General features: G+C 39.3%; 1 protein-coding gene across 4 annotated transcripts in view; it reads left to right on the forward strand.

Moving 5' to 3' along the window:
• The window catches only part of RORA (RAR related orphan receptor A), a 779,815-nt gene that overhangs the window by 581,794 nt on the left and 177,112 nt on the right, over window positions 1-20,909 (forward strand). For 3 of the 4 annotated variants that reach the window (XM_043471787.1, XM_043471786.1, XM_043471788.1), the window contains one exon: window positions 1,269-1,298. In XM_043471787.1, coding sequence (XP_043327722.1) covers window positions 1,269-1,298 — 30 coding nt within the window. Of the gene's footprint in view, window positions 1-1,268; window positions 1,299-2,770; window positions 2,790-20,909 lie in introns of those variants that run through there. The other variant, XM_043471793.1, reaches the window with a different exon arrangement.

The following is a 20,909-nucleotide window of genomic DNA, read 5'->3' on the forward strand; positions in this document are numbered from 1 at the left end:
CTTTAAGACTCTTTGCAGAGGGTTTTAACTTCACTCTCCAAAGCCAACTCAAACATGATGAAAAACAATAGTTTCGTTTTCCTCAATAAAAAGGGGGGAAAAAAGAATTTGAGTTGGGCTATGTAATTTCAGCTTCCCTAAATAAGTCCTTTGGAAAGTTGTGGGGGGAGCAAGTGTGTGATTTTGGTCTTGGCGTACAACTTTGGCACTAACTTTTTTTTTTTTTTATGTCTACCACGGATTTTCACAACAGATTTCTTCCCTGTATGATATGTCCCATAGCTAAGTAATAGGTCTGATGTGGGTGCCAAATTTTTCAATGAGGTTACTTTCTAGAGGAGGGTTAAATAGTTCTCTTAATAACTTGAAAGAAAAAACACATTCATGGTTTACCGCATTTCTTAGTCACAGGCTAAATGTTTTCAAGAGTTTTATGACTTTGAGCCTATTTAGTCTTAAGAATATCCCCCAAGAAGAATGAAGCATACAGAATATATAAGTGGAACACTTCTGAAATGTCAGTAGCACTGTTTTCATTGAAGGATGCGTTCACATTATCTTTCTGAGGTCCTCATGTGCCAAATCTTGCCCAGCTCCATTCCTCACCTGCTCTTTGTGAAGCAGCTTGGAAGCCTCAGGGGTGCTGACTCATGAATCCCTCATGTCTTCATGTGGTTTCTGTGCGTTGCGCTGCCATTTGCAGAAGTAGCATTCATCCCCCTTCTGACTTTAATGAGTACGGACAGAGAGGTGCATTTTGTGGATGTATTTTCCCTCCCCATTAAATGTAATGCTTCATGTAAGCAGCAAGAGTCATTTTCATTAAAAAGTGAACATGAAATCAATGGCCAGAGCAAATTAATTGCTCCATGGCTCGGTTCACTCTTGTCTGAGTAAGTTGGCATCACTCTCTTAAATCTTTCCCTTAAATCTTTCCCACTCTACTTATAAATGTGATCATCTTCCCTATTTAAAATAAAAAATAAGAGTCTTCCCTCATTCTGTTTAATGACTGTCTATGATGCTATTTTATTTTATTTTTGCCACAAAATCTCTTAAGCCAGTAGGCAATGCTTGCTGGCCCCATGGTTAATGATTTCATTATTCTGGGGTAGATCCCATGATGTTGTAGGTGAAATGAGAACTCATCTTCCTTCTCCATCCCCATCTGAACAAAATGTATTTCAGAGTACACTGGGAATGATGTATGTTCTAAGAAATACACATAGGCTGCTTTCTCACCTTTGTCTTTGTTTCTTCTCTTCTAGGTATCTCAGTAACAAAGAAGACACATACATGTAAGTAATGCATCTTTTTTTCTTGTCCAAAGTTTTCTGCAGAATTGGAATTCGCATATGTCTGGCTGCTGTGGCCCTTCCAAGTATAAACTAATGTTTCAACTGTGATCCATGGTCAGTACAGGTCGTACTTCTCTACCTGTAGTGGTTGGAAGTGGTACATCTCCACCTGTTTGTACTGAGTGTGTGTTAAAGAGGGTCTAGGCATAGTGTGATACATTCTAGCAATTCGAGGCATTCATCTTTAGAAAAACCATACAATCTAGCCAGGAGGATCAATTAATTACTTACTGGTCACCCTTACTCTGGATCCTTCTTAGAGGAGTTGGTATGTTTCTAGGAAACATCACCTTGATTTCTTTTAAACTTGGGTTTCCTTTTCCTCACCATTCACGATGTAGGTCGTTTTGTACTTGTGTCTGTGGAGCAGAGATACTGACCAGGATGCTGCCGGTTGACCCTGAGTGTGGCCTTTGTGGGCCCTGGTAAATCGCATGGGTAGTTTGATGTGGAAACGTGTGCTGAATTTATCCTCTGTATTCATTCCCACCTCTCAGGTTCAACTGCTTTCATCAATTGCCTTCATTCGAACTCCACCATAAGTTTGCAAACTCACGTCAATGTAAAGTGTTGTGATTTGCATTCTGAGCAAATTTGACTGTGCCTTGAACCTCAGGATGAAATCAATACGTCATTGATGGCAGGCAGTCAACTTTCGCTGTACTCGACCAGCATATTATTTAGACTTTGAATTAAGAGTGTCATTAGAATTTGATAACTATTTCAGACCACAGATACGTGCTACCTATGAGATATGTTTGGGCATCCTTCTAAGGCAAGCAATGGAGATACTTATGGCACAATTTAGGGCCAACAGAGATGTGTCCCCCAATTTTTCCTATGTATGCTTTGAAAAGTTTTGATTTTATGTGAACCATTTGGAGGGGAAAAAAATCTGTGTACCATCAAAGTAGTTTATCTTGTGCCTCGGTTGATTCTTAAAACCTGCTCTTGGATTTGTCTGTCTGTCTATCTGTATTTGTAGAAAACAAATATAAAAAGCAAAAAAAAACAAAAGCCAACAACCCCACCCAGTCTGATGGTTGCCTGACTCTTAGGTCCCAGTCCTGCAGTCTCTCCACGTGGCTCTTGCTCCAGTGGAATGTTAGTTTGAGGATAGAGGGAAGTTCAGGCCCGTAATGGACACATGCTCAGGACAGCACCTCATCTCTCAATGCACAGTTCCAGCTGGCTGTCCCTCCACCAGGATAGTCTGTGGCCCTTAGTTTTTTGGGGGTTGTTTTGTCGTCGTCGTCGTTGTTGTTCTTGCTGTTGTCGGTGCATAATTGAGCTCATGATGACTGAGAGATTGACAGTGCAGGAGACTGAAGTCCTCTGTATATCCGCAGGGCAGGCATGGTACAGAGCGCTTCCTTGCACAGCCTTGCCCATGAGCTCGTCCCTGGCCTGGTGGGACCCACTCTAGAGGTGGTAAGTAATTCAGTCTTTCTGCTAGCTCAGTCCTGGGCCTCTCCCGAACAGGGGCGGATGATTGTGCCTACTATTGATGGCGGTTTGGGGTATGGACTCCTGGCCACCTGGCAATATACAGAAAGCCGCTGACTGTTTGCATTATGACTTGGCTCCTGGATAAGCGAACAAAACCACTAGTTCAACTCCATTGGATTCAATGACTAGGACAGAGAGCAGAGATGTTACTTAACATACAGACCATCTATCCATAAGGACCTTCAAGGAACTGTCATCCCTAAGGATAATTTCATTGGCCTGTTGCAGAAATAATAACCTGTGGTTGGACTGAAATTCATGGAAGGATTTGGATGACAGCAAGAGAGTGGTAGCTAATGAGAAAAGGTGGCACTTCAGGCAATGTAACAGGTTGGTCTTTCAATGGAGGCTTACTGAACTCTATCAGATATACCTGCTTGAAAACAAAATCAAGATTTAGCCAGAGTGGGTAGATTTTGAGTGCCTTTCTAACTATGAAAATCAGCAGGAAAATTCTTAGGGATTAAGCATAATGTAAATGTAGAAAGATTTAATACTTCCTTTATTGTGTAGCTTAGATATTACATTTATAAGAACAATTTAGATTAGAAATCATCTTGGTTTTTTTGGTTGATGTTTACTTTCATTATGTGGGGACAGGGCCCAAAATAAAATGTCCCAATGACAAGCTGGGAAGAACAGCATCTGAATAGAGAGTTGACACAAAACTTTGCACATGTCAAGGAGAAATTAAACTGTCCAAGTTGCATGTTAGTGAAAGTCTTCTATGGCACTTAAACATGGAGATTGTTTTTGTCACTAAGCTTAGCAGACAGGCCATCATATTTCTGATCTTAGTGTCTCTACAGGCCCTGCAAGTTGTGAGGAGGAGGAAAACAAATCAGTTCTTCCTCTAATAACCATCACCCAAATGACTTCTTTAGCATCTGTCTGATTTTTCTTGAAAACTGAACTTTCCCAACTTGCTGATCAGTTTTCTTAAGATATTAAATTCCAGCTCCTCCTAAATCATCTTGACATCTATTCTTCAAAAAGTTTCACTCTTAGGGAAGTGTGTGAATTCATTTTTCGGACTGTCTCGAGACTTCTACTTTTAGCCAGGGTTTGGCAAACTTTGGTCAAGGCTTGACTACATAATCACCCACAGCTGAAGTCACCTCCCATTAGCAGTTTCAACCTGAATTTCCTAACTGCCCTCACAAAGAGATTGTTCCACTTACAAATTAACATGTACAGCTGCAGAATATATTATCAGACCTGAGTGTCAGCTCACAGGTACACCAGTCAGAGGTGCAAGAACTACAGAATGAACTTGAATAGTTGTGACACTTGATAGCATTTTAGGCCACCTTGTTATCTGGAAAGTACAGGTATTGCTTCTTTAAAAAAGAAAAGTGTTTGGGGTGAGTTAAGCCATAAATTCCCAGGAAAAGAGATCTGACTGTTAGCCTCACAGAAATCCATAAGCTTGGTCTTTGGAGACCACTGATTCTCCTCAGTTCCTGGGACAGCAGCATCAGTGTCATTAGCCTTACTTGGCAGGTGAGGAAAGGCCAAGTTTGGGGGCTTCTGCTATGAAGTCATCATGACAGATCAAGGAATTCTTATGCTTGCGATGTTCTTCACTTGTCAACAGGAAACGTTCCTGATGGGTTTTGATGTGTGAACATAAAACGGAGCTTTTATTTGTGGGATAGGGGTGTCCTCGAGAAATTTTACCATGGTGTAGAATTTAATTTTCACGGTTGATTATATAGCACCTGTATTTGGTTGGACACTTCCAAGATTGCTTTAGCTTTGATGATTCACAAGTTTGTTCTGGTCTCTTTCCTGCTGAGATAGTACTGTGTGGATAAATATGTTTTTTCTTGGAACCCACTGCTGTCTTGGTTTTTATTATTTGCCAAGGACAACTGTTCATTTGCTCCTGACTTCTTAATCTAATTCTGCATGGGTAGTTCTGCATTCACTAAAATGTTAGAAGATGACATATATGGAGATGAAAAAGTGAAAAATATGACAGATAATAATCTTAGCTATTTCCAGCTACTAGGGAGTTTACCATCATTGTCGTCATCTTAGGGAATATAGCATCTAATCACCACAGCGTAGACCAGAGAGATACCTGGTTGGCTCCTGGATTGCCTCCAGAGTGTCAATAGACCATCATCACTTCCTCCTGTTCTCATCCTTGTTTATATTCTTTATTCTTTTTTTAGAGTTTTTTGTTTATTGAAGTATAGTTGAGTCACAATAATGTGTTATTTCAGGTGTATAGCACAGAGTGATTCAGATAGATAGATAGGGAGGTAGGTAGATAGATCTTTTTCAGATTCTTATCCCTGATACATTATTATAAAATATTGAGTACAGTTCCCTACTCTGTGCTATATAGTAGGTTCTTGTTGGTTATCTATTTTACATATAGTAGTGTATATATATTAACCCCAACACCCTAATTTATATTCCTAAATCATATCCCTTGTATTTCTTGTTTAAGTCTCTTCTCCTTGCTTTCTTCCACACTCAGGGACTTCCAGACACGCAAAAACTACAAGTTACTCCGTAAGCAATCAAGAAAATTTGTCAGTGTAGTCCCACTGACTGTCAGTTTTCCCTAGTAAATAAAAATAGAATATGCTTCTGAACCTTCTGGAACTTTTCATTTTAACCCAAATAACCATCAAAACTGAATTTAGTACATTTGCAAATGTTTGGTTGCATTAGGCTAACACCTAAGATAGAAAATTAAAGCACTGTATTATTTATAAATAGATTTTAGTTCTTAGAAGTAAAAATATTTTAGTACAAATCAGAATATTTCTTTGAGAACTAACCCTTTTGTATCTTTAAAGAAAAAAAAACTATTTACTATGATCATTTAAAGCAAACTTGGTTAATGTATTCACTACTTACCCCTAGAGACTTGGCTTTAAATTTGACTTAGAGAAAATTAGTTTTGAGGCCTCAACCTCCGCTCTATGGATATTTGCTGATATCGCAAAGTGAACCCACCAGTTTGTCATGGTTGTTGCTGTTTACTCAGGAGGTCCGAGAACTAGACTCGCCTTATTTTCTTGTTTTCTTTTCCTTTCCTTGAGGCCATTCCTTTTGGTTGTAGACTCTTAGCAACCCCAAACTTGGGGCTCACCCACAGTGTTTTCACAGTCCAGGAAAACTCAAGAACCATTCTTGGCAAAGTGAATGGAAGGTGCTTTGGTTGTATAGTTAATTGGTTGCTGTGACAACCAGTGTGAGTCATGGTGTGACTCACGGCAATTATAATTTCAATTGCTGGCTGGATGTTTCATTAGGACAGACCTGAGAAGAAGCCACACTGAAGTTCTTTCAGTCGGCTTTCATCCAGCTCTCATCCACCCATTGACCAACAGCCACAAACTAGTGCTCACTAGTTGCCAGAAGTTTCATTTCTTAGCTTGCTGAGACCACTAGCCATCCCAGACACTAAGTTTGCTGCCGATGGAGCATGACCAAAATACAAGTGCTGGCCTCTTTAGAGGGCTGCTCAATGGACAATTGTTTATTAAGGATTTACTATGTACTGACAGATTCTTTGACCCCAAGAGCTTACACACTTAGTTCAAGGTTGGGACTGCAGGAAAGTGGGAACACATAATCACAGAAAATAATCTGAAAATACAAAGGCTAAGTGTACAGTTTCCCAAAGTTTCAGCTCACAACTGGAAAGCAGATTAAGCCAGAAAAGTGAAAGAGGAGAAAAGAATTAGAGAGACCTCCAGGATTCTGCCATTGTGACCCAAGCATACAGTAGCAATGAAGGGAGCGGTGAATATTTACCCCTGGATGCTAAAAACGACTTTTGCTCCTCCTCCTGTCCCCCTATTCTCACCCAGAGGAATCCCTACTTTGTTCCTTCAAGATCAGTTAATCCAAGGAAGTAAAAATCCCCCAAACCATCTGGAGATGTTTGCCTTGTTTAGACTCAGCCTGTCTGTCTAGAGCCAAGCTCTTTGAACTATACAGGATTCCTCTGTCTCATCGTATTAAGATATAAATGGATCACATTTGGCCCTGCCAGTCAGTTCTTCCAAGGTAGGAGATTTGCATAGTCGAAAAATCCACCATTCATGGTGGGGATCTGTGAATTCCATTAAAAATCTGAATCTTTAGCTAAGTGTTTCCATCAGAGCATCCAACTGGTTCATATTTGCTGTTTATGGACCTCAGATTTGTGAACTGAATTTGGACAAAAAGTATTTGTATTCTCATTTCAGAACATAGGTTCAAAAGGGTGAATTGAGATGAGGAATAGCTCTTTTAACGTCCATGATCACAAGACTTCCCTGGTGATCCAGTGGTTAAGACTCTGTGCTTCCAATGCAGGGGATGTGGGTTTGATCCCTGGTCAGGGAACTAAGATTTCACATGCCACGTGGCATGGCCAAAAAAAAAAAAATTATGACCAGTACTAGAAAATAAAAATGCTTAGCCTACCAAGTACTGGTGTCTACTTGATGGATTTGTTGTATATTTAATGAAACTCTTGTACATGATTGGGCTGATTGTTAAAGAAGAGCTGTATATCTTTTCAGGATTTTGTGTTACTTCAAGTTCAATAATAATAGTAATAACAGTGGTGATAGGAACGGTGAAAGTTCCAGTAGGTGCTATGGTAGCAACAGGAGCTATCACTTACTAAGCAGTTCTGATATTCCAGGCATTATGTTCGGTGCTTTATATGAATTATCTCATTTAATCTTCTCATTGGCCCCATGAGCTTTGTTCTACTTGTACCCCTAAGTTGAGATGAGAAAATTTGTCTGAGAGATCAGTCACTTAACTTAGAGAAGTGAGACAACTTGCAAACTCATTCATCTAGCTGGAAATGGGCAGAGCTGGGACTCAGAGTAGATTGATTCCTTGCACACACAGGAGTGCCACATTGTTATCTCCAATATCGACATTGGGTAATCACCACCGAGCACTTGCTAAGTGCTAGATGCTTTTCTAAACCTTTTGTATGTGTTATTTCATTCCATCTTTCCCGTAATCTTGTGAGGGAGGTATTGCTACTATCCCTCCTCTACAGGTGAAAACTGAGGCCCAGGGTTCTACAACCAGCTGGTGTGTGGTTTAAGCCAGGGTTTAAGCCAACCCACAGAACCACAGAATGAAGTAAAGAACTTCATTCCTTAGAGCGATCGTTCCACTCAAAAATATAGGAAGAAAGTCAAGTGTAATAGTCACTCCTACAATCGACTCAGATTTTCTTTTACTTTACAACTGTTTTACCTATAAAGACTTCTAACCTTGGTGAACCAACTGATTACAAGAAAAGGGTATGTTATTCCCACGATATGAAAAAGTTCATTTAAACCAATTGAACTAAAATGATCATTACTTATCTTTCTTCAAAGAAAACTGAGTTCAATTATTATTGCACATGTTTGGGTATTCTGTTTATGAACCAAGTCTGTTTGATGACTAATAATATAAATACATTATTACTTATTTTTTAACAACCTAATCTCATTCATCAAAGAACAAACCTCCATTTAACACCACTATTCATACACCTCAACTGATTCCATGATAAAATGATAGTTAAAATTGGTTATTTTTGCTTCTAAGATAGTCATGCTCCTTGCACTAGTAGTAATATGTATTTCTGACAGCAGGAACCTGTTTTCCACTGCAACAAAACCTTTAACAGTTATTTTTGGCATTTATAAGAAAATTGCACATTAGCATTCTTTTGTCAGATCAACTTGATAATTCATGTATAACTATCATTGCCACCAAGAGGTAGAATAATTCAGGATACTGTGGTTTCCCTAAACCTAACCAAAAACAAACAAAACCATGAAAGCTAAAAGTTCCTTAGGGAACTGAAATGTATATCAAAGGAATGCATAGGAGAATTAAACATCTGGATTTCAAGTACACTTGAGAGTACCTGAATTTCGGGTTGGGTTTGCAGTTATACCAGCTTCTCTCTTTATTGAGATCTGCACCCAAAGGACTAAAAAGAAGCAGATATATTATCAAAGTGTCTGAAATATGGAGAAAGTTACCATCTACATGAACTTTATGAATTACACAAAAAATTGCACACTAGGTCTATCAAATACACTTGCAGGAAGTTAGTGAATTCAAAGTCACATGGTCCTTTTGATTATAATTGATGTCCATAACTGCACAAATGATGACTAAGTTTTTCATTTCCACGCTATTCAATTACCCTTTTTCCTGTGACTGCTAGAGTTTCCTCACAGTTCTCCACCCACTTCACCTCTACCTCTGGGTACACATTATTCCTATGTAGGACTGATAGCTCTTTTTGTCTTGTTTTGCTTTGTTGAAATTGTAGGCATGGATTTTAGCCCCGCATGTCTTAAATGTTTAACCTTCAAGCATACATTAGAGGGCATATTGAAGAAAAGAGCAGAAACGGCAAGAATGTGCAAGATTCAGGTTTGGATTCAGAGAGACTTAATCCATACGTCTTTTACTTTAATCATCCTGTTTTGGAGAAGAGAAGGAGGAGACTCTGTGGTGATGATCCAGATACCTGTGATCCTGGAACCTAAGGAGGGAAGGCTAGAAAGCAGACCACAACCCTGTACCAAATGCAGGTGGTCAGGAGTCAGAAAGATTTTATTAGCTTAATATTTCAAACACCTACTCTGTGTGTGGCAGTGTGTTAAGCACAGCATAAAACAGAAAGTTTAACTCTTAATCCTCACTCTCCAATAGTTTAGTCTACATCTGAGTAGAAAGGACACTTGAGGAACTTTCAGTAATGAAGAAGTTGCAGAAGAATGCAGGGCTGTGATTCAATCAGATTGTCTGTCTGAGTGGGCAACCCAAGCGGGGAGCTGAACTGGATCAGCTGGAAGAGTGGTGAGTAGCTGGAAGATCAGCTGGAAGGTAGACTGATGGAGGACTTGGGGTGGGTGGTTGTATAAACCTATCCGACTAGAATAGAGTATTAACAAGAAAAAGAGAGGATGTGAAGAACAGAGATAAGATTTTGGCTTTATCTCATAACCAGTGAGAAGCCACGAAATGGGTGTGAAAAGCACAGTGACCTGTAAACAATGTTTTTATTGCTGCCATTTATTGAGTATCATAGGAATCATACATTCCGTACTTCAGTCCCTTTTCTGAACTCCAACAAAATTCTTAGCCTCAGATGGAGGTTCTTTTCTGGTCTTTCCTCTGATCACCTGTGTAAAAAAAGTGCTTATTGAGCAGGAAAGATTTAGTCCAAAAAGAGAAGGCTGTTCTAATTATTAAAGAAAAAGTGTTTCATTTTTTTTTCTCTCCATCTTCCCAGTTTGAAGGTCTAATTTTAAGACCAATGCTTGCCATTTCATTAAAATCAGAGGAATGAAGCAAACAGTGAAAAATACATACACACTTTGAATTATATGGCTACTGTTTCTTTTTGCTTTCTTTCATTCCTGCTGCTAATTGGCTGAGGCAACTGTAATATACCAAGAGCCTGTATCTTTCCAACCCTTTTCAACTCAGCCACATAGAGCTTTCTAAAAATTTGAACCCTACATTCCCAATCTTGCTCACTCCTTACATAGACAAAGTAAACAGCCTTATTATTTTTCATAAGCACAAAGAATTATTTCCCTCACATGACTGCACAGTACAGTTCAAAGCTAGCTAATGATATGTCCTTTTCTCTTTGTTGTTCTTTCTTAATTTCCCAAGAATGAGTTTCTATTGTTTCACTTAACGCTCAGGTTCAGATGTAGCATTCTATTGGCTGCACATTCAGAAAAGTCTTCAGTATATAATGAACCATCTCACGGTAATTTATCTGTCTCTCTTCACCGTGTCTTTTTGCATCGACAAAACTGAAAATTCACTTTCCCTCACCATGTTGGGGCATCGAGATAATTGATTGTTACCAGTCTCTGCTGTTCGTAGACAGGATAACACCAGTGCCTCTAGAGAACAGGTGAAAACTAAACTCTGTCCCCCGAGGCCAATGAAATAGCTGTTTGGTCCCTTGTGTGAAACTTCCTAATAACTTAACTGGGCAGCCTCTGGGTCCCTGGAGGCCTTCTCCACAAGAGTATTCCCTCTCTTTGTTAAGATTGCTTATTAAAAATGATTTTATAATGAAGTTGCCTCAAATAGCAGCTCTTTTCCTGGTTGTCCTTGAAGCTGTGGTGAAGAATCTCAGAGACAACTGTCTAGGGTTTTCCTCCTTGTTAAAAACTTCTCTCTCACCACTGTTACTCTTGATTTTTAAGGAGATAAAGTCTAACTGACACAAGTCCCTCTCCGGTTGATTATGTCGCTTAAAATCCTGTGCAAGGCATTATTGCTAGTTGAGCTTGTCATTCAGGCTCAGACATCGAATTGATCAACATGGATGGAAGTCTGCGGTGGGAGCAAGGCTATCGGGTTTCCCTTGGAAAACCGCAGCGAAGGAATGTGACTGCTAACTCTGCCCCAACGCCATAAAAACCATGATGTCTAATTATTTTATTTCTTTGGTCCTAGGTGTCTATCTGCAGACTAACCACTTTCCTGCCCCAAGGGACTGTCGTGAGGGGAATCAAAATAAAAAATTACTGTTGCTTTCTTTGCTACCCATGTACTGTATAAATTCAAAGACTTTATGTAAATGTAGGCTATTAGGAGAAAAATCACTTGTTGGTGGTTCACATCATCAGCTTGGCTTTCTGGCTTGAAAGAGCTTTGATGAACTGGTATATGTCATGTGAGGAATGATAATGCAGTTGTCAGGAAGGCTCACCATAGGAAATGTGTTCCTCAGACTTGGTCTCCCAGTGGCCAGGTGCTCAGGAAACAACAGACCGTATAAAGCTGTTAGTGACAGAGTCCTCTTGAAATATTTTTCTAAGTTTAAGGCTTGTCAGGCAGTGAATCTGCAGAGCAGGGTACTCAAGATGCAGCTTGGCACCCTTCTCACTTTGCTATGTGAATAGAGGAGAGCGCCAATAATAAGGACTGTTGTGACTCTCTTAGTGGAGATGTCAGTCTTGTGGTGCTAGGATCATGTGCTAAGAGCATGCCATGGCTGGGATTTCCCTGGTGGTCCAGTACTTAAGAAGCTGCCTGGCAATCCAGGGGAGGTGGGTTTGATCCCTGGTCAAGGAATTGAGATCCCACACGCCACAGAGTAACTGAGCCCACACTCCACAAGTACAGAGCTCATGAGCCACAACTAGAGTCCTTGTATCACAATGGAAGGTCCAGTTTGCTGCAACTAAGACCCCATGCAGCCAAATACATGAATAAATAAATATTTTTTAAAAAAAGAAGAAAGAACGTGCCTTGGCTGAATTCTGTTCTCTGAGACCAGATAGATTAGAAAATACAACCTTTACATTCAGTAGTTTGTACTCCCTCCTCTCCCAAAGAAAAAGAAAAACTATGTCTTGCGCTGGGATTCCACTGTCAGCAGGATCTTATTCCACCTCCTTAACTTTGGGGGCACTCTGTTGCCTGAGGAATCGAAACTTTAGTATGGGAAACAAAGCCCTTCACAATCTGGTGTTAATCTTTGCACTGCTCGATCCCTGACTTCTGTGCTGGAAGTTTTTGCCGCTATCCATGACTAGTTCTTAGATGACTCTGTGCATGGGTATACCTCAGTGCCTTTGATTCTGTTGCACCTTGTTTGTCCAGGAATGGCCTTTACTGAATTCTATTCCTATGGAAGTCTTACTGTTCCACCAAAGGCCAATGCAAATAGCAACATCTGTGCAAGGCCTTCTCTGATCCCACCTTGCTAAATTAATTTAACAGCTCCTCTGCTCCCAGGGGACATTGTTAAGGTGACAGTATAGAAAATATATTGTAAATTAGTTGTAGTTCTGTAGCTTTTTCTCACTAGATATGCTTTAATTATCCTGGTATATCTTGGCCTTAGCAGAGTTATTGGTATTTACCATGTGCTCCATTGATTTCTGTAGACTTTTTATAATTTTTTTAAAGATTTTTTTTTTTGGTGTGGATCATTTTTTAGAGTCTTTATTGAATTTGTTACAATATTGTTTCTGTTTTATGTTTTGGATTTTTTTGACGCCAAAGCACGTGGGATCTTAGCTCCCCAACCAGGGATCAAACCCACACTCCTTGCATTGGAAGGTGAAGTCTTAACCACTGGACTGCAAGCAAAGTCCTTTCTGTAGACTTCAGAGGTGTGTGTGTGTGTGTGTGTGTACATACAATTTTACACCACTCTTCTTGCACATTTGACTATAGGAAAAAATAATCTTTTCCTTGTTAACAGCTATAAGAAAGAACAGATATTTATTATTTGAAATGATACTGTGAGATTTGTACTATATTATTTTGGAAACCAATATTAGAACTCAAAGGGCTTCTTAATGTCTGACAATTTACTAGATGTATTCTGAGTCTCAGTTTCAAGACTGCTTGCTTTATTTTTTTTAATAATTGATCAAATTGCTCTGTTTTATTTTCTTTTAATTTTTTAAATTGAAGTATAGTTGATTTATATGACTGCTGGCTTTGAAGTTTCAGTGAGGAGTTTGTAAGATTTAAGCCAGAATCTCATCCAGAAAATTTTAAAATATTCATATAGTATCTAAAGATGGAGAGTGTGTTATTTTTTGGAGTGACCTTTTTGACACTGTTCGTTTGCATTATCCACACAAGATGTTATAAACCAGATCATCAAATCTATAGAGTAAAAAGGAAAGAGACGTTTTCAGTTACCATTGGCATCTACTGAAATGCAAAGGAGAAAACTACCTACTAGAAAAGAGAATTGGCTGATCTTCCCAAGAATGGAGAGTATGTTATATCAAGAGAAATATCCTGGATTTGTCTGGTCTCTAGAGGAAAAAGTGATCTTGATTTGTTAAACAATTTAGGAAGTAAGTGTTCTGATAATCCTAGATTACTTACTGAATTTTAAGTTAATTCTGGAAAGAAATGACATTTATTTTTCAAGGTCAGAACATGTGAGATTGCTATGTCTGTCTGGTCTGGAATGTTTAAATATGTTTCCTTAACTTAGCAGGGACCATTGATTTCAAAACCGTTGTCCACTTTGTAAGTAGCTGCACACAACCATGATTTCTGTCTGCTATTCCTTGGAACCCCTATTTTTCAAGGTTTATGTGCAGCTTCCTCCCCAGTTTTGTTTGTAACTTTTACTTGAGACAAAACATCAGGAGCAAGATTATCCCCTGCAGTATCAATTCCTTGAGTGGAAACCTTGCTTATAAATGAAAGGATGAGATGTGACCCAATAAAAGAATCTATTTTAATTTTAATTTATTTCCTGATGGCCTTTTCTGCCTCCTTAGGCAATGACCTAACCAATTCCACCTTAACACTGATTTTTTTCTTTCTTCCAAGGTCAAAAAGCACTTTGGGATGATTATACTCAGAAAATGAAGGTTCTTTGCCTCTAATGTAAAGTCCATCCCTTCATATGAAATCTACATCCTAGTTTTCTCAGCTTCACAATAATTCTTCTTTTGTTATGCGTCTGTTAACAAGCTGAGTGACAACAGGACGGACCTAGGAGATTTTTAGGGACTTGAAGTTGTTTTTTCATAGAAGTATCATCTCTAGTAGCCTCTTTCATCCCTTTTCTTTCTCAGATGGGAGGGTTTGTTTGTTTGTTTTTAATTGGAGGATAATTTAATTGGAGGATAATTGTGATGGTTTTTGTCATACATCAACATGAATCAGCCACAGGTATACATGTGTTCCCCCATCCTGAACCCCCCTCCCACCTCCCTTCCCACCCTATCCCTCTGAGTTGTCCCAGAGCACCGACTTTGGGTACCCTGCTTCATGCATCAAACTTGCACTGGTAGATGGGGGTTTTTAATAACACAGGCAGAGGGACTATCTTCATTTCATGCTGCAATTTCACACAGCAAAGTGCAATCAAAGTAGAAACTGTCCTAAAAGGCAACTGAACCTATGGTTTTCCAGACTGGAAAAGGAAAAAGTGTTATGCCTTCATGCATACATACCACCATCCCCTCTGCCAAAAAAATAAAAAAGTTCTGACTGTTCTGACTGATACCTCTAAATCAAAGAACTTTCCATGGCCTGATTTGTGGAAGTTACCTAATCCCGTGTATAATTGGGGTGATTTGAGAGATGGGAAAATGTTCTCATTTTCATTATGGGAGCCACTGGGGGACAGTATCACTTAAAAGACTATGTTTTTATTGCCCTTAATTGCTTTACCTGAGATTCTATTGATGTGCTTCTCTTAAGTTAGATTTCTAATGAATAAAATGACCAATATGGGTCCCATTCTTACGGATTCTCCTAGTGCTTAAGCTCCTCTTTAATGGCTGATCTGTTCCAGAGCCTCACTTACAGGGAAGAATTCTGAACAGTTGGGTTAACTTCTAACCCAAGAGAGAAGAGCCAACTTCTAACATTCTGCATATAGCCTAAGCATCTACATACTGTCCATCATTTGCCTGTATTCATACAAGAGTAAAACCCCATGATGAAATTTGATCACCATTATGATCAGATCACCATATGATCACCATTAAGTTAGCTCACCTCAAAATGCCAGACTTAGGAAACTTCTGGAACCAACCATCGGCATCAAGATGAGGCTGGGATAACTTCACACTGAATAAGTGAAGTTCTACCCTATTCGCATCTGAAATTCATCACTGTTCCCAACTTGTCACTCCACTAAGGTATCCTTAAAGAAATGAATATCTTAGATTGGGTTCCCTAGAGAATAGACTCAGAGACACTGAGATTTATATACAGAAACCTGATTGGGGAATACTCTTAGGAACAACAGCTATGAGGGGTGAAGGAAGCTGGATTGGGCAGGAGAAATTGAACTGCCATGTAGCTGCAACCGGAGTTCAGCAGACACCACAGACAGATCAGAAGCAGGCGTACAGTTTTTGAGAGATATCCTAGACTGAGGCAAAGGGACTGGATATTTTACCCTAAATCAGCTAGCCACTGGATGCCAGCTGCCCCCAGGGAAAAGCATCATCTTGGGCAAGGCAGCTCCGGTTAGCTAAAGACAAGGCTCAGAAAACAACTCAGCTGTGAGCCACTGGCAGGCAACACTCTGGGCCCCAGGGGAAATAAGGGCCTCCATCCTGCAGGGAGGAATCTGGGTGGCACACCATAGCATTTGCAGGGGAGCCAAAATGGACATTAAATTTTGTGAAAACATGTTTTCTTTATTTAAAATGACACACATTTTATTGCTTAGCTAGGATTTAAACTAATAAAATAAATGCTTGGCCTCAGCATTATGGTATACCAGAACTGCAAATGCTAAAGAAAAAAATATATTTTTTTTTCTGTTGAATAAGGTTCTTCATTAGAATTTCTGGTCCTGGATATGTGCATTATAAATCATGTGTGTGCAACTCCACATAATGCATTATTTTTCCACACATGGACATTCCAGAGAGTTAACACATTTTTCTCAATTAAAAAAAATAGATAACACATTTCCAACTCTTTGGGCTCATGTGAAACGTATTCACATATGAACAAGAAGATGCCTACTTAACACGGGTTACGTGTTACTTTTCAGATTTTGACAGTCTGCTACTGTTTTATAATTGAGATACAGTATCTGAAATATTTTGCAGGGCCATTTTATGTACATAACGTCTCTCTTTTTTTGTAGTTTATGGGGCTTCACCCTCATTTTGCCTTTTAGCAACTACTTGCCAAATAAACTCCAGAATTAGGCTGGAGATTAATGGTAGCTGTCAGTGATGAGAACCATGATGAGCCAATAATCCCAGCCCCCAACTGCTGTTGTAGAGGAAAGTTTCTCACTAGTGATCAGTGGTCAAGTACAGAATGAATTTTAGTTTCATTCCTTAAAATCTCAACATAACCTCTGATGTAGTGAAATTTGACTTCAATTCTACTCCTGAGAGACTCCCAATCTGAGAAAAATCAATCCAAATTGTCTTCATGGAGTATTAAAAATGGGAGGGAAAATCTAAGTGTTTCCACTCTTTTCACCTTGGTTCAAGATACACACCCCCCACCCCACCCCCACCGCTGCAACACAACCCCCCGCATTCCAAAGCCCCAGCTTTGTCTTTATGTTTTTCTGAGATTTCCACAGATCAACACCCCTGTTGCCTCCAGAACACAGAAGCTCAAAACACCTTGCAGATCTGAACAAGAGCTTTCCAGTTTCACAGATGCTGAAGCTACCAACAAATTCCCTAACCTGTCGAGTTCAGATGGAGTCAGGGTTTATCTCAATGGCATTCAGTCTTCATTCCTTTCCATGGTTCAGTTTCTGTGCCTCTGCCTTGGAAAAGAGGGCCCCTTTCAGGTTAATAGTGAAGTTAATTCAGATTATTCTGTCCCTTATCCAAAGAGAATTAATAGATAGGAGCCACCCCTTACCTTGTCTAAAAGTGTCCATGGTTCCAAGAGGTCCTACCTGGGAAAATGCCCAGCCATTATGTTGGAAATCCTTGTGTCTGAGGTCTTGTGAAAGGAATTCTGAAGCTGCCCATGAATGTCAATGGCAGCCTGATCAGTCTGCCCAGGGTATTACCATAATAATTACAAAGTCCTGACAGATGGCAGCTTTTCAAGTGGCAAAATCACTGGGAGGACAGTCTCTTGTAACTGACACTGGGGAGAGTCTCATATATGCTATATCAAGTAACCCATCTAAATTTGGCATTTCACAGATTGTGTCTGACCCAAATCATCCCATTGCATGAGCTGTGTACCCACGCCACTTCTTTGCAATACAAGTTGATAGTGCAATTCACAGTGATTTTTTTAAATATATATATAAAGTTAGCTAATGAGCTGAAATGTAAAGTAATTGCTATTTTCAATGGACAGGATGAATCTGCTCCTTAACTTTTTCCTGGAAAAAAGTAGCTCCATATATATATAGCCAGAATCTGCGAGTGATTCACATTACTGTCAATTACACGCCCTTATTATGTATTACAACCACCAGGCAGCTGTCCAGGAAAACGCAAGTCTGAAAATGCTTCTGTTTTAAGAAAATTAAATTCATGGTTGCTCCTCATGTGGACATGTGCAGCATCAGGCCAGAAGCTTCTACTTTCTTGCCAAGAAAAGGGATAGAGCCTTGTCTACTTCACCTGGATTGAACAGCCACTCTGACATCCTTGATACCAATGCCCAGCGGCAGGGCTTAGTTTGGGTTTCTAAATAGACATGCTTGTTTGTTTGTTTCAGTTGTTCTAAAACACAGACTTGTGTTATAAAGCAGTGTTTCTAGTTATGTGTCACAGCAGTGCCTGTGTGTTACCAGAAAAGTCAGAGTCCATGACAGTTGAGAGCTCTTCTCCCTATTTAAAAGCTGGCCTCTTTGTGGCTATGTTTCTTCAAATGTCTCTTTTTTAAAAGATAGATGAAGCTACAAATGAAAACACTACATTTGCCATTGGGCCGCTGTACAGTTTAGGGCATTGAGCTTTTATATGGGTAAAATAAAGGCCCAGGACGGTGGAGCCTGGCGGGCTGCTGTCTATGGGGTCGCACAGAGTCGAACAAGACTGAAGCGATTTAGGACCTGGCAGCAGCAGAAGGGTTTATCAAACGGATTCCTCCTGCGAATGTTATAAATTTAACAAAATATCTTTAAAGCATGCAGTTAAAGTTGCCCAAATTGTTTATGCGTTAGAGAAAGCTGTGAGAATTCCTTGATATCTTTCCAGTAGTGAGTCTTTAACTACATTTGTATCTGATTCATAGAATAGGGCATTTCAAATAATGAAATATTTAGTAGCAATGAAAGTGGCCTTCACATTATCTGTGACCAAATACACTGTGTCTAAGTCATGTAAGCGCCTAAAAGAAATAGTTGAAAGACAAAGGATTGTGAGTTGGGCACAATCAGTTTCACTTCTGCCTTTGTTGAGATGCTGATTCAAGCTAAAACAGAAAAATAATTCTTTTAGATGGTTGATGAAGTTTGAATATGAACTGGTAGTTTAGATGATGTTAAAAGATTTTTTTTTTAATTTATTTATTTATTTTTTCAGTGGGTTTTGTCATATATTGACATGAATCAGCAATAGATTTACACGTATTCCCCATCCCGATCCCCCCTCCCACCTCCCTCTCCACCCGATTCCTCTGGGTCTTCCCAGTGCACCAGGCCTGAGCACTTGTCTCATGCATCCCACCTGGGCTGGTGACCTGTTTCACCATAGATAGTATACATGCTGTTCTTTCGCAACATCCCACCCTCACCTTCTCCCACAGAGAAAAGATTTTTAAAATAATGTTGTCAGGTAAAATAATGGCCTGGCAGGGTTTTTTGTTTGTTTGGTTTTGTTTTTCTTTAATCTCTATCAGAGATGAATACTAGAAATTTTATGGGTAAAATGACAAGATATCTAAGATTTACTTTAAATTGCTCCAGAAAAAAAGTAAACTGGGGATAGATGAAATCAGAGTAACCAAATGTTTACCAGGGAGGAGAGGAGGAGTACATGAAGGTGTATTATACTATTCCAATTTTTAATAAACTGAAAATGTTTTAATAGATTACTTTTTTTTTTCACCTTCTTGTCTGGGACTTATAAGAAGATGATTTTTACATTGGAGATTTGATCACCTTGGAAAATTAAGGAGAAAGAAGTGACACTGATGAGCTTGTCAAATTCAGAAAGTTGATAATAATCTCTTAAAATCCATGCATTGCTATAAAAATTCTACATGAATTGTTATCATGCCTGTAAGAAAAATGGCCTTTTGTCTTTAGGCTCCCACACCTTCACTTTAGGTAGGGAAAAGATACAAGTGTTATACTGCTCTATTTAAAATGGATAACCAACAAGGTCCTGTTTTATAGCACAGGGAACTCGGCTCAATGTTAAGTGGCAGCCTGGATGGAAGGGTAGTTTGGGGGAGAATGGATACATGTATATGTATGGCTGAGTCCCTTTGCTATTCACCTGAAACTATCGCAACATTGTTAATCAACTATACCCCAAAACAAAATAAAAAGTTTAAAAAAGAAAAAGATATGAGTGTTAGTTGCTCTGTTTATAAACCTTTTCTATGGTCATAATGCCCAGATTTGAAAATTGAATGGATCAGAGTGTTTATTTGTTGGTCTCCCCTCCTGTATTTGAGATGTGGACAGTTTCTCAGGGAGTTAGAAAACGTCTTATTCAAAGTCAGTTCCAGTTGCTTTTACAGAAGTGGAAGCAAGACTGGAACCCTTGGAAACCAGTACCCTTTTCGACTCTTATCATGCTGCCTCAATCTTGTCCTTAAAAATACTCATTAACAATCTAGTCTCTGGGGATCAAAGCAGTTTTCTAAATCCAGACCAGTGACTATGTGTCAGATGTTCATTCTGGGTAGTGTGGCCCCAAATTATCTTTTCTTTTATTGAACACCATTTTCAAGTTGTATGATAAGTCCCAGAAGTGATAATGTTTAATTCTGTTCTTGTTAATGCTTTGCAGCAGGTTTGTGGCCTGTTCTTCCTCCTCTGGCTTTTCAGACTTTCCGTCAGGAACAGGTCAATATACTCAAACAACAATCCAGGCTGACAGGAAGATACACTTAGCCTAGTGGTTCCACAGCATCCTCAGCCTCTGGTACAAGGCCTCTCCCAAGGCCTTTTGTAATTTAAGCTGAAATTCCAAATATCGCATTTGAAATAGCAGTGTTTTTCTCTAACTGGAAAAATGGATCCTGTTTAGCATTTGTGGCCAAATTCTTTTCAGCACAAACTTCCCTGCTAAATTTCCTCTTCTTTGCATTGTACATAAGAGCAGCTCATTGGGGTAAAGGAGAGGATCAGACTGGCATGTATAAAATAATGTTTACCCAATATTTTCAAGAGTTTTAAAAAAAGCAACCTTCTAATTCCTAAAAACATAATTATATAAATAGATGGGAAAATAGAAATATAGATAGATGTTAGTATTATCTATAGACAGACCAGCCACAGGGTTTGTGTTTTCATTCAAGAATTGTCCTGCAGTTACTGACCTCCTAATGTGTAGAAAGTACTGGAGACAGAGAAAGAAAACACTGAATCTTTATTACTACCTCCACTCCCCCTTTTTTTTTTTTTTT

The sequence above is a fragment of the Cervus canadensis genome, chromosome 6 (genome assembly GCF_019320065.1).
Source record: "Cervus canadensis isolate Bull #8, Minnesota chromosome 6, ASM1932006v1, whole genome shotgun sequence".
NCBI lineage: Eukaryota > Metazoa > Chordata > Mammalia > Artiodactyla > Cervidae > Cervus > Cervus canadensis.